We start from the raw sequence: 13,373 nt of genomic DNA on the forward strand, positions 1-13,373 counted from the left end.
AAATGAAAAATGCCCTGCTGAGAGTAATATCTGACACATGTGAACATGGTTGAATGTTGGCATGAGAAAACGCCATCCAATACTTTGCAAGAGGAGTCAAATCCGTCCTCCTAATGTTAACCACTAAGCCAGATCTATTCCTTTGGAAGTGTCCTCCAGGTATACACAGTACTCTCTCCACATCCTCATAATCAACACCTTCCTCCATGCAAAGAGCAAACTGGCACTGCTCACCAGCCCATACAGTGTCCAGAAAGTTATTAATTGAATCAGGATCATACCTGATAGCATGGCCTCTAACATAGCCCAAATAATTCTCAGCTGGATAATCACCAATCTTCTTTGCATTGGTGTAAAATTCCTTAACCACAGCTATGTTGGCAGGTGCAGGATAAGTGGCTAGCTTTCCCCAGTCATTCCCTAAAATTTGCTCTCCAAATTGAGGAGCAAGGTTAGGTATCATTCCAACCTTTCTCTCCATCAGAAGTCTCCTGTCCTGAACCACTTTAAAGTGCTTCTCATGTTTCCTAGAGAGGAACCTGCTAGAATGGGGTTGCTCTGGTTCCTTTTCCTTTCTCTTGGTTGCCATGGTTTTCAATCTTTTTCCTGATGAGGATGCCATTCCTACATTCAAAACACACACAAAACCACAGAACATGATGTTAATCATTAGTAAAACACAAAACACAACTCCTTTCGAAGCTAAACCACCGTTGAGGGCCAGAATTCCCCTCAGCGCCACCAGTACCACATTCCAGATCACACAAAACCAGAAAAATCAAATCTGGCAGAGTGCCGCTCAGCGGCAGTTTACCCCTCAGCGGTAACTCTGCAGATTTTTGAAAAACCTGTTTTAAAGCTTTCCTAACTCCACCCAAATGCAATTTTCAGTTTTCCAGTTCATAATCATGCAGTTTAATCGGTTCAAACATCAAATATATCATCAAATCATGCAAAGAAATCAAAACCCCTAAATCTTCATGCTTTGACAATCATATTCAAAATCAAAAACCCTAGAATGAACGAAATGCATTTTACTTACTTGGGTGGAGATACTAGATGCAATGAGAATGCTTCCAAGCTAGAATGCTCTCTTCCAACCCCAAACTTTGATGGCACACTAGTGAAAAAGTGAGTGGAAGAGAAATTTTCTTAAGAGGGAAGAGTGAAAAGATGTGGAAAACCTTGGAGAAGGTATGTGGGAGTGTTTGTGCAAAGAAAAGTCTGAAAGTGTGAAAGAATGCGCAGCTTAGGGTTTAAAAATACCCTAATGGGCTCGGGTCCCGCTAAGGGGAACTAAAACCCCATTCTGCGAGAGTACCGCTCAGCGGCACTTTCGTGAAGTGCTCTTCTCCTTCTTTTCTTAACTTACGTGCCTCCTAGACATGCCCCTCACTGGCTCCCTGCAATTCAATGTTCAAAATGCTTATGCAAACCCTAACTAAAACAAACAAACAGAAATATTCAATCAACTGGGTTGCCTCCCAGGTAGCGCTTGTTTAACGTCACGAGCCTGACCCAAAATCCACCAACACCCATCAGTAGGTGTTACTGCCATTGTATCCTTCAGGAGATACTTAACCACCTAGCATCCTTCAGTAGATGCTATATCCAACAAAATAAATACAGAAATAATGTTCACAAATTAAAAAAAATTACAAAACCAAATCAAAAGTTTTTAAATTCACTGGGTTGCCTCCCAGCAAGCGCTCTTTTAATGTCATTAGCTTGACCCAATAAAGTTCAAGTTCCATCTTCTTTGTAGTTGATGTTGTCATTCCACCAACTCCTCAGCTGTTTCCTTTGAACTGTTTTGGTTCTTCTATAACATGGAGACTCTATCTCTATCATCTCCTTCTCTTTAAAGCCCTTCACAACCCACAACTTGTTCTTGATTCTAACAGGTGTGCCAAGTTGGAGTCTTCTTTTCTTCCAGTCTCTAGGAATTTCTTCTCCTTGATAACGGTTGAAAAACTGTTATTTTTATGCTTAAATTTGATACCAAAAGCAACCTTTAAGACTTAGAAACTAGCTTGAACTCATATTTTTGCTTTAGTTTTGAGAATAAGAGAGTTGAAAGTGCATTTAATGGTTTTGTGCAAGATTCCCTTCATTTTGTAGGCTAATTGAATGATTTGAAAGAAGAATTGAAATACCGAATGATTGGAGTGCTGAAAAGTCAACCAGAAACCAGAAAAGTCAACCAGTCAACCAGAAAAGTCAACCAGTCAACCAGAAAAGTCAACCAGTCAACCAGAATGCTGAAAAACCAACCAGAACGCAGAAAAAGTCTGACCGAGTGGCGCTGAGCGGAAATTTGGCGCTGAGCGGCAGTTTTCAGGTGCCGAAATCACCGCTGAGGGGCAAAACAGCAGCTGGGGGGCAAAATGGATCAACCGCTAGTACCGCTGAGCGCCATTCTAAATGGGCTTGGACTGTTTTTTTGGCACTTTTATGGGCTTGGGCCTAATTTTTTTGTATTTTTGGAATAGTATATAAGCTGTAGGACGTCCTAGAGTTTGTATCTTTGGCAGAAACGAAGCAAACACTCTCTCTTCCACCCCTTGGGGTAGATTGTGAGATGGTGACAGCTCTCCTCTTCTCTTTCTCGGGTTTTTCTATCTCTTTCATTCTTTCATTATTGTTCATCTAGGTTCACCATGAATATGGTGAACTAAACCTTGTATGTTTGTTGGGGAATCAATGTAATCTTTTGAAGCTCTCATATATGGAATTTGTGCTTGCATCTTAATCTAAGATTTATGCTTTCTTTCATCATTAGTTAGGGTTTTTCCGCTTTGCTTAATGCTTGCTTTGTTTAACTCATTCAATGCATGATTATTGATTTTTTCGATACGGGAACGTACGGGGAAGTCTAGATCCGGGGAATTTCTCCCAATAGTATATTGGTTGCCTTAAGCTCCTGTGCTAAAAAAACTAATTATTAGGAATGCTAGGAATTGTATGAACTCGTAATCAGGGAGAAGCCTTCTTGAAAGGTAATTTAGAGAGTGGCATTAACAATGATGACTTGAATGTTGAATTCCTAAAATATATGAGAGTGGATAAGATGAAATTGACCCCCAACAACATATTCATCAATATATTTCATTGAAAGTGCTTGTCTTTTGTTTTAGCCATTGATCAACCTCATGCATACATGTTTATTTTCGTCTTTTGCATATTAAACTCCAATTATTTTGTTCTTAAGTCTTAGCTAATCAACAAATCACATAACTAAACTAGGCCGTGAGTCCTTTGGGAGAACGATACTTGGTCTTACCGAGTTTATTACTTGAAACGATTCGGTCATACTTGCCGATTGTTAAACAAGTTTGTGACATCATATTTTGGTGATCATAAATTTGTCCATCAAGTTTTTGGCGCCTGTCAACACTCAATTTTGTCCGGGTTGTAAATAAATGTTTTTATTATTTTTCTTTTATTTTATTTCACCTTTTTGTTTTATTCTATTTTTATGTATTTAGATTTTTGCTTTTAATTCAATTTCTGTTTTTCTTATCTGCAATTCGTTTTAATAAAGTCAATTAATCAAAATAGTAAAAAAAATTTGAGAAATAAACTTAAAATTAAAAATAATTAAAAAATAAAATAAAATTGAAAAAATAATAATAATAATAAATAAAAAAGTAAAAAAAATAGAAAAAGAGGAAAACGTGGGAAATGGTATGGGATGCGTGTCTGAAGGAGGGGGGCAGGTTGTTAGAAAAGAATATTTTTCCAAGATTTTGGGAGCAGAGGATTTGGTTGGATCAGAGAGAGAAAAAAAGGAAAAAGAGCACACGAGGACCATCATTGGGGAATCATCATTCAGACTCACCATTGGCACAGGCAGAGAAGACGAAAAGCTAGAGAAGGTCATCGGATACAGAGCGATAGCGACGGCCATAACTACAGGTAAGTCTCTGTTTCACCTGTGCATCCAGATTCATCATGTATGCTTACTGCATAAACTCCATGCACCCCTGTCTCGCCAGCCCATATACCATTGTCACAGAATCATCTATCCCACTCATGCTCATATGCACACTACGCACTCATCGTTTCCGATACCAAATGGACAAGATTCAATCAACATTAAAATCAATCAATAAACAATAAAGATTAGGAGAGGCAGAGAAGAAAAGTGGTGTTGCGGGGAGCATTTGGCATTCGAGAAAATCCTCGAATGGGGAAGAAGAAGAGTGGCGTTGATGGCACCGGTGAGGTTAGGGGCGCGACGGCGTTGAGTCCCGGCAGCCCGGGCTGTTGAAAGGGAATCTGGTGGCCGTGGAGATGAACGCGGAGGAGGACCCTCCCTGAGAATTGCTGTTGTCGAAAAGAGAAAGGCGGAGACGGTGACGTCGTGGCTGGTGGTGGTTCTGGTGGCGCGAGGTGTCGCCGGCGAGGCTAAGGCGCGTTCTGTTTGAAGTGACGGTGGCCGGTTATGGTAGAGGCGGTGGTGAGTTCGTGGTGCAGAGCTGGGGACCTTGGGTCAGAGAAGACGTGAGCTGGGGAGTGGGAATGAGGATGAACCTCCTGAACCCCTAGAAAATTCTAGGTTAGAAAGCATTGGACTGGGCCAAGCCCAGAAATGGGCGTACGTCTGGTGCATTGGGCCTTTTTTGGAGCGCTCGTTAGTTGGCGTCCGTTCACCATTCCCCCACAACGAACGCTCGTTATCCAAACAAACGAGCGTTCGTTAAAACTTAAGCTTTTTTGACCGTTCGCTCAGCTTCTACCTAACGAGCGTTCGTTATACAAACGAACGACCGTTCGTCCTTAAGCTTCCACATTTGAACGTCCGTTCGTCATGACAATAACGAACGTTCGTCCTTAAGCATCCATTTTTGAACGTCCGTTCGCCATTTCAATAACGAACGTTCGTTCTTAAGCTTCAATTTTTGAACGTCCGTTCGTCTTTTCATACAACGAGCGTTCGTCCTTAAGCTTGCATTTTTGAACGTCCGTTCACTATCTTTACCAATGAGCGCTCGTTATTTTGCTTTCGATCCAAGCGCTCGTTATTTTGCTTTCGTTCAAAACGTCCGTTCGCCACATTTCTTGAATGAGCGCTCGTTATCAAGCTTTCGTTCCAAGCGTTCGTTCGCCATTTCCACAACGAGCGCTCGTCATTCAGCCTTCGTTCCCAATGTCCGTTTGTAATTTCAACAACGTCCGTTCGTTTTGTCTCTTAACGAACGCTCGTCATTTCAACAATGTTCGTTCGTCCTCTCCTTGCGAACGCTCGTCATTTTGTGCCCTTTACAACGTCCGATATCTTCCCCAACGAACGTTCGTTTCTTGCAACGAACGTTCGTCGTTTCAGTGCACATTTTTAAACGTCCGTCCGTTATGTTCCCCAATGGACGTTCGTCCTCTCCCCCAACGAACGTTCGTTCTTTACCTAACGAACGCTCGTTATTCTGATACTGTCCCCAATGTTCGTTCAACCTCTCCCATTTCTTTTTTTGTTTGTTTATTTTATTTTTCTTTATTGTCTTATTTTATTCTATTTATTTATTTTAAATATCTACTTATTTTAAAATATATATTTAATAATACAATATTTATAGTTTAATTAAAAAGAATTTACAAAAATATATAAAGGTTTAAGCGCACGTGTGACCGCTTGCGTCGTCCTTGTGCTAAAAACCTTTTCTTCTTCTTTAAATAATATTACAAAAATATATAAAGGTTTAAGCGCACGTGTGACCGCTCGCGTCGTCCTTGTGCTAAAAACCTTTTCTTCTTCTTTAAATAAAATTTACAAAAATATGTTTTAAAGGGTTAAGCACACGTGTGACCGCTCGCGTCTTCCTTGTGCTAAAAACCTTTTTCTTCTTCTTTAAATAAAATTTACAAAAATATGTTTTAAAGGTTTAAGCACACGTGTGACCGCTCGCGTCTTCCTTGTGCTAAAAACCTTTTTCTTCTTCCTTAAATAAATTTACATAAAAATTAGGTTTTGAAGGTTAAGTACACGTGTGACCGCTCGCGTCGTCCTTGTGCTAAAAACCTTTTTCTTCTTTTCTTAAATAAAATTTCAAAAATACGTTTAAAGGTTGAACACTCGTGTGATCGTTCGCATCGTCCTAGTGTTCAATACTTTTCGCTCTTATTTACGTAATATTAAACGAGGGTATGAGTGCTCGTGCGATCGTCCGCATCAGCCTAGCACTCAATACTCTCAAGTTTTCCTAAATAAGTAAATAATGGTATGTGTGCTCGTGCGATCGTCCGCATCAGCCTAGCACTCAATACCCTTAAGTTTTCCTAAATAAGTAGATAACGGTATGAGTGCTCGTGTGATCGTTCGCATCGGCCTAGTGCTTAATATCGTTATCTCTCTTTTCAAAAATAATTAAAAGTATTTAAATATCATTTTAAAGGAATGAGTACTCGTGCGACCGTTCGCGTCGGCCTAGTACTCGTTACCTTCTTTTTCTCGAAAATATTAAAAATATAAAATCTCCAAAAATTAAAAACATCTGCTTTTCCAAACAACAAACAATCTTTTAGCTAGAACTACGTAACCCTGATTTCTCATTTTGAATGAGAATACGTAGGAGCAAGGTCAATCCTTGTCGGGCCCAAAAAAAACTAAAAAATATATTTTGTTTATTTTTATTTTTATTTTAGGGATAGTTAAACATTTTGAAACCCACATCAAATTCGCGTATTTAGTTAAAGGTACTGCCTTAGGGCAGGCGTTGTAGGGTGCTAATACCTTCCCTACACGTAACCGACTCCCGAACCCAGAATCTGGTTTTCGCGGACTGTGTCTTATCGTATTGTGGTTTTTTCCGTAGTTTTCCATAATAAACTATGGTGGCGACTCCAAATCTCTTTTCAAAACCCGTTTCTTATTTGGATAGTCGTCCCGTCGCGATTCCGGTTGCGACAGATGGCGACTTCACTGGGGATGTTAGAGAGTCGAGCCATTTAATTAAATGCGCGAATTCGATGTGGTTTTGCTTTGTGTTTTTCTTTCCCTTTTCTCTATTTGTGCTGGATATTTGGAATAACTGCAATAACTGTGGAATATTGAACCCTAGGGTAGACAATATGTTTATATCTGCCTGGGAATTTTTTCTGGTTGTTTTGCAGGTGAGGGTTTGGGTGTGCATAATTTCCTCCCTTCACACACACACTTTTGGCATATCATGAGTGAGGCCCTATACCCGGGTCTGAGCGTAGCTTAGAATTAGAGGAGTTGTGTAGCGGTGTCACTCTGGGATGTACTTCCTGTTTGGCTATCGTGAGAACTCCAGCTAGAGTCTGTTCTCTTCATATGTGTTTTCACACCTAGTTGATTACTCGACTGTTGTGGAAATGCTATGAAGGGGGCCATAGCTCTAGTAACCTTTGACCTTTAGGTTCAGGGAACCATCCTTGTGAGATTGCATATACTTGACCTTGAACTCAAAGCAGTGAACCTTTGTTAGGGCACGATGGGAGGAATATATGCTTCTGTAACCCTCACGCTGTTCGTTTTTTTATGATATTACATTTCATACCATGCATGTGTTTTGTTTTGTCATGTTATTTTATTATCATGCATCATATTCATACATCATTTAGTAACATGTTAATTTTAAGGGAAATCACAGGTACCTACTTGACTTCATACGAGATGGATGTTAACACAAGATCCGATGCTACACGGCATACCGACTCTTCCGATTTAAGAAAGAAGTATAGTCTAAGGACCCATGTTGGAAACTTGACCGGGCTGATAAACTTGGGCAAAAGGCTTAAGACTATAAAGAGAGAAACCTTTCAGAGAAGATATAGAAATTTGTTGAATTTAATGGAGGTTGAAGTACAAATACCCGCTATCACAGCCTTGGCACAATATTATGACTCTCCGCTTCGATGTTTCACATTTCAAGACTTTCAGTTGGCGCCAACCATAGAGGAGTTCGAGCATATCTTGGGTTTGCCATTGGAGGGCACCACTCCCTGTCAACATTTAGAGCATCATGCCTCTATACCCACTATTGCTACCATCATGAAATTACATCCCAAGGAGCTTGAAGACAGGATGATGATGAGGAATCAAGTGCATGGGTTATCACAGGGATATCTAGAGCAGTATTTACATCATCTGGCTGATAAAGAGGATTGGGAAACTTTCATGGATGTATTAGCCCTCACCATATATGGCATTGTCTTGTTTCCCAAAATAGAAGAATTTGTGGATTACACCGCGATAGACGTCTTCGTGGCGAGTAAAACCAGATCAGAGAATCTTGTAACAGCAGTTCTTGCAGATGTTTATGGGACTTTAAGTTTTTGCCATGAGAGAAAGGGAAAGAAGATTCTTTGTTGCTTACCGGCGTTGTATACATGGATGACAACACGCGTGTTTAAGGAGATGGTCGACGTCAAGAGTCTATCGGAGACTTTGTCACACCAAGGGCTTAAAGGTAAAGGAGGAAACGATTGGGCCCAATTCCTTGCCGGCTTGAGCGAAAGAAGTATAAAATGGCGCCTTCCTTGGCTTGGAAATAAACTGGCTATACAACATTGTGGTAGTTTTCCTAATGTGCCTCTCATAGGTGCCCGGTACTGTATCAATTACAACCCCCTTTTGGTGCAAAGACAATTTGGGCATCCCATGAAAGGGGCACCTTCATCAGATTACCTTGCTACCCTACTCATTTATTACGAAGACGGGCATTTCATCGAACTGTTAAGAAAGATTAAAAGCGCCTGGGAAAATGTTGTTCGAGCAGAGAAGGACTTGAGGGATGGAGTAGTGGATAGCAGTATTAGTTATCACACCTGGATTCTGGAGAGAGTGAAAGTAGTCAAGCTGCCTTTCAAGCCGATCAAGGATCAATCAGCTAGTGAAGGACCATCCCAAGCTCCAGAAAGTGAAGAGGTGCAACAACTAAAAGCTGAGATGGAGAAATTGAAAATTAGGAATGCTAGGTTGGAAAACGAATTACAAAGGGCGCGTAATGATCTTGTGGATATGAAAAATGATAATGAAGAAAAGTCGCGGGCTTATGAAAACCTTGTCAAAAACCAGAAGGCTGAGAGGGATTACACGTTTCGAGTGAAACAGGATCTAGCTGCCGCGAGTAAGGAGTTATCCATGAGGGTAAATGAGAAGAAGGTGGCTTTAGAAGAGGGAAAGGAGTGGAAGCACCTCTACGAAGAAGCCAAAAGAGATAAACGAGAAGCCCTGAAGAGATTAAGAGAAGCGCAGATTCAGATAGAAAAAGCGGGGCATGAGATGAAAGAGATGGCCATGTCGTTTGAGGCGGATATGAATAGGGAGCGTTGGAAGCTAACAGAAGCAGAGGAAGAGCATCGAACTCTGATAAAACAAATGGAGGAATATATCGAGGAACAGGAGAAGCGATGGAGATCGATAGATTTTGAAGAAAGGCATCAGGCCTTGATAAAGCGAATGGAAGAGCACATCGCCGAGCAAGAAATGGCTGTAAAGCACTGGAAGGAAAGATTCTCTCAGTTGGCTGCTTTGGCAAACGGGGCAATTGAAGACATCCCCAGGATGGTGTCGAATGCTGAAGCAAGCACTCATTTTTGTAACTCACCAGCGGAAATAGAATTGTTTATTAATCATTGTAAATGGTTGGTGGGAGAAATGAAATCTTTCATTGCCCGGGCGCGGGATTGATGTACATCGGAATTATGTGTTTTGTTCCTTAGACTATGTAATGGATCAAATTTCCTTTAAATGAAAGATAAGGGATGTTTGTTGGTATCGGCTTGTGTTAATTTTCCATCAGTATTGTCATCGTTATCCTGTGATTTCCACTTATCACTAGCATGCATCATGTTTTCTTTTGTTTTGCATTTTTCATCCTTATCTAATTTAATTTAATAAAAAAAAAATAATAATCAGCAGTACAAGTGAGAAAACAACGACAAATTTTCCACGACATCCGTACAGGACCAGAGCTAACTCGAAGGTCATGGAGAATTGGGAGCAGTCACACAAATCTATTAAGGCCGATGTCAACCAGTTGAAGGATCAGATGGCCCAGATTTTGGCGGCTCTCGAAGCCCTGAAGACTACGGGAGGGGCGACGCCTGCGCAAGTTGAGGGAAGTACTCAATATTACCCTCCGGTGTTCAGTTTTGGGAGCCAATCTGTTCCGTTCCCAATGTATGGATTACCTCCAGGTTACACCCCACCTGTGGGAGAATACACAGAAGGGGAGCAGGCTTCATTCTCTTTCCCTACCACTGTCAACATACCGCCAATCAGTATTTAGGGACCTGTTGTAATGTCCGCACCCATGATAAATGAAGGAATGCATGCAAGCATGTCTGATGGAATACGAGTAACTCCGGTGCCGCCTGTGATTACCGGAGAGGGCTTTTCTACAGGGGCTGCACCACATACCTCGTTTCAGGGGGTAATTAGTAATGTTGATGGGGCGAAAGATAAACTGGAGAGCCTAGAGGCAAGATTGAGGGCTGTGGAGGGGTATGAAAGTTATGGATTTGGGGATGTTTCTAGATTGAGCTTGGTTCCTGGCGTCAAAATACCACATAAGTTCAAAGCGCCAGATTTTGAGAAGTATAAGGGAAATACATGCCCAAAGAGCCATCTAACCATGTTTTGCAGAAAGATGGCTGCATATGCTTATGACGAGCAGCTGCTCATCCATGTTTTTCAAGATAGTTTGGCTGGAGTAGCATTAAACTGGTATACTCATTTGGAGCCGACTCGTATTCGTTGTTGGGCAGACTTGGCTGATGCTTTTGTGAAGCAGTACATATACAATACACATGTTGCACCAGATCGTTTACAGCTGCAAAATATGTCAAAGAAGGACAACGAAACTTTCAAGGAATATGCCCAACGGTGGAGAGAGTTAGCTGCACAAGTCGAACCACCTTTGTATGATAGAGAAATGGTGGCAATGTTTGTGAACACTCTCCAGCCACCATTTTACGAGCACATGGTCGGGAACGTGTCTGCCAATTTCGCTGATATCATTATAATAGGCGAAAGGATAGAAATTGGGGTTAAAAGTGGGAAAATTGCATACAGTTCGCCCGCAACTGCAAATTACAAAAAAACCAATTTCAATGCGGGAAAGAAGAAGGAAGGGGATGTGCATGCGGCATCAGCAATGCCTGTATGGAGAGGTCAAGCTCCCGCTCATAGCTTCCGACCATACTTGGGGCAACCCCCTCTTGCAGCTAATGCGGCGTTCGCTCATCAAGCCAGGCCTCAACAACAACAAGGGTATTATCAACCGCCATTGCCCCCAACTGATACTTGGAGAGCTGGGGCAATTGCAGGTCCAAATCAGAATGCGGGCCAAAATACTTACCCAAGAAGGAACCAATTTGTTAATTTCACCCCTATCCCTACAACTTACACAGAATTGTTACCCCAACTCGTCCAAAGGGGTTTGGTTGCTATTTGTCCAATGAAGCCCATGCAACCTCCGTATCCCAGGGGTTATGATGCAGAGGCCAAATGTAGTTACCATGGGGGAGGTGTTGGTCACTCAACTGAGAGGTGTCTGGCTTTTAAACACAAAGTACAGACTCTAATCGACTCTGGGTGGTTAAAGTTTCAAGAAGATAAACCCAGCATTGAGACTAACCCACTTTCTGGGCACGGGAGTGCCTCGACGAATGCCATCGAGGATGGAAAACATGAGTTGATAAGGGACGCGGGTGGAATCCGAAGTTCCAGAAAGTTTATCTTCAAGGCGCTGATAAAGGTGGGCCTTTTAAAAGGTGATTATGACGAGGATGTAACATGCGCGCTTCATCCGGATGATGGACACTCTATGGAGGAATGTGGTGAATTTGAGTATGTTCTGCAAGACCTGCTGGATCGGGGTTTGATGCAAGTATGCTACAAGGGTAAGGAGGGGGAAGTGTTTACACAGATTGGTGGAGAATCCGACGTAACTCTGCCTGAGCCGTTGGTGATCTATTTCACTAGAACCACCCTTGCGCCAGAGGCTGAAGAAAAGTCGTCTGTCATCATCCGGGCGCTGTCTCCCTTTCCTTACAAAACGAGAAGGCTGATGGAAGAAAGGAGAGAGCGCGGTCTAGCTCGTGTAGAAAGGCGTGAGCCCAGGGTGGAAAAGATTCGTATTCGTGACATCAAGGAGAAATTTCGTAGTGCTGGTTGGATCAACGCGGGCCATATAACAGCCATGGAGGATGAAGATAGCTTTGAATGCTCAAGTTTCGTGCGGGCCGGCTCCCTAGATGCACCACTCAACAATTGGAACTCTGAGTTTACCCGTGATGCTTAATTTGAATAAAATGTAATAGTTTTAAGTAATCCTATAGCTTCACCCGGGGCTTTAGGATTCATGACTTACGGGTTGACGTTTAGTTTTTGTGCTCAGCGTGATAATCGAATCGTGTTTGTTTTTATCATCATTTCGCATTAGTCATCTTTTTTCCTTTTTTATTTATTCCTTTTTTTTCATAAATTTAAATAATGCAGACGTGACAATGAAAGTTTTGAAAATAACAATGTCGATATTCCTAATTTTGAACACCCTATCGATAATACGGAAGATGATTTCGAAGATGATGTGGAACCCTCTCCAGAACTGTTGAGATTAGTGGAACAAGAATCTAAGGAGATAAAACCCCATCAGGAGGAGATTGAAATACTCAACTTGGGGGAAAATGATGAGATAAAGGAGGTGAAAATCGGTACTAGTATGAAAACGGAGGTGAGGGAAAGATTGCGTGTCCTGTTGAAGGAGTTTAAAGATGTATTCGCGTGGTCTTACAATGACATGCCGGGTCTAGATACCGATATTGTGCAGCATAGACTCCCACTCAAGCCAGAATGCCCTCCAGTCAAGCAAAAATTGAGAAGAATGAAGCCGGAAATGTCCCTAAAAATTAAAGAAGAAGTCCAAAAGCAATTTGACGCAGGATTTTTGGCCGTGGCAAGATACCCACAATGGGTAGCGAATGTTGTACCAGTGCCTAAGAAGGATGGGAAGGTTCGAATGTGTGTTGACTATCGTGATTTGAATCGTGCAAGTTCGAAGGATAATTTCCCGTTACCACACATCGATACTCTGGTTGATAATACGGCCAAATTTTCGTTATTTTCGTTCATGGATGGATTCTCGGGATATAATCAAATTAAAATGGCACCGGAAGATATGGAAAAAACAACCTTTATCACGTTGTGGGGAACATTCTGTTATAAGGTGATGTCTTTCGGACTCAAGAATGCTGGGGCAACATACCAAAGGGCAATGGTGACACTCTTTCATGATATGATGCATAAGGAAATTGAAGTTTATGTGGATGACATGATTGCAAAGTCGGAATCAGAAGAGGAGCATATTTTCAATCTAAGGAAATTATTTGAGAGACTGAGAAAG

The 13,373-nt window shown here is 41.6% G+C and overlaps 1 protein-coding gene across 1 annotated transcript; it reads left to right on the top strand.

Annotated features, from left to right (window-relative positions):
* The first annotated feature begins 3,689 nt into the window (after nucleotides 1-3,689).
* On the top strand, nucleotides 3,690-12,272 carry LOC148205232 (uncharacterized). The gene is made up of 2 exons (XM_088103959.1): nucleotides 3,690-3,918; nucleotides 10,372-12,272. The coding sequence occupies exons 1-2, from the start codon at nucleotides 3,690-3,692 to the stop codon at nucleotides 12,270-12,272; spliced, it is 2,130 nt and encodes a 709-aa protein (XP_087960085.1).
* Nucleotides 12,273-13,373: the final 1,101 nt, after the last annotated feature.

This window comes from Vigna umbellata, chromosome 1 (assembly GCF_029865625.1).
Source record: "Vigna umbellata cultivar VRB3 chromosome 1, Vumbellata_1.0, whole genome shotgun sequence".
In the NCBI taxonomy this organism is placed as follows: domain Eukaryota; kingdom Viridiplantae; phylum Streptophyta; class Magnoliopsida; order Fabales; family Fabaceae; genus Vigna; species Vigna umbellata.

Excerpts from the sequence above, each read along its gene's own strand:
- LOC148205232 (XM_088103959.1), top strand. The coding sequence starts at position 3,690 with ATGGGATGCGTGTCTGAAGGAGGGGGGCAGGTTGTTAGAAAAGAATAT. Across the intron at positions 3,919-10,371 it reads AGCGACGGCCATAACTACAG|GGGCTGCACCACATACCTCG; the intron begins GTAAGTCTCTGT and ends GCTTTTCTACAG.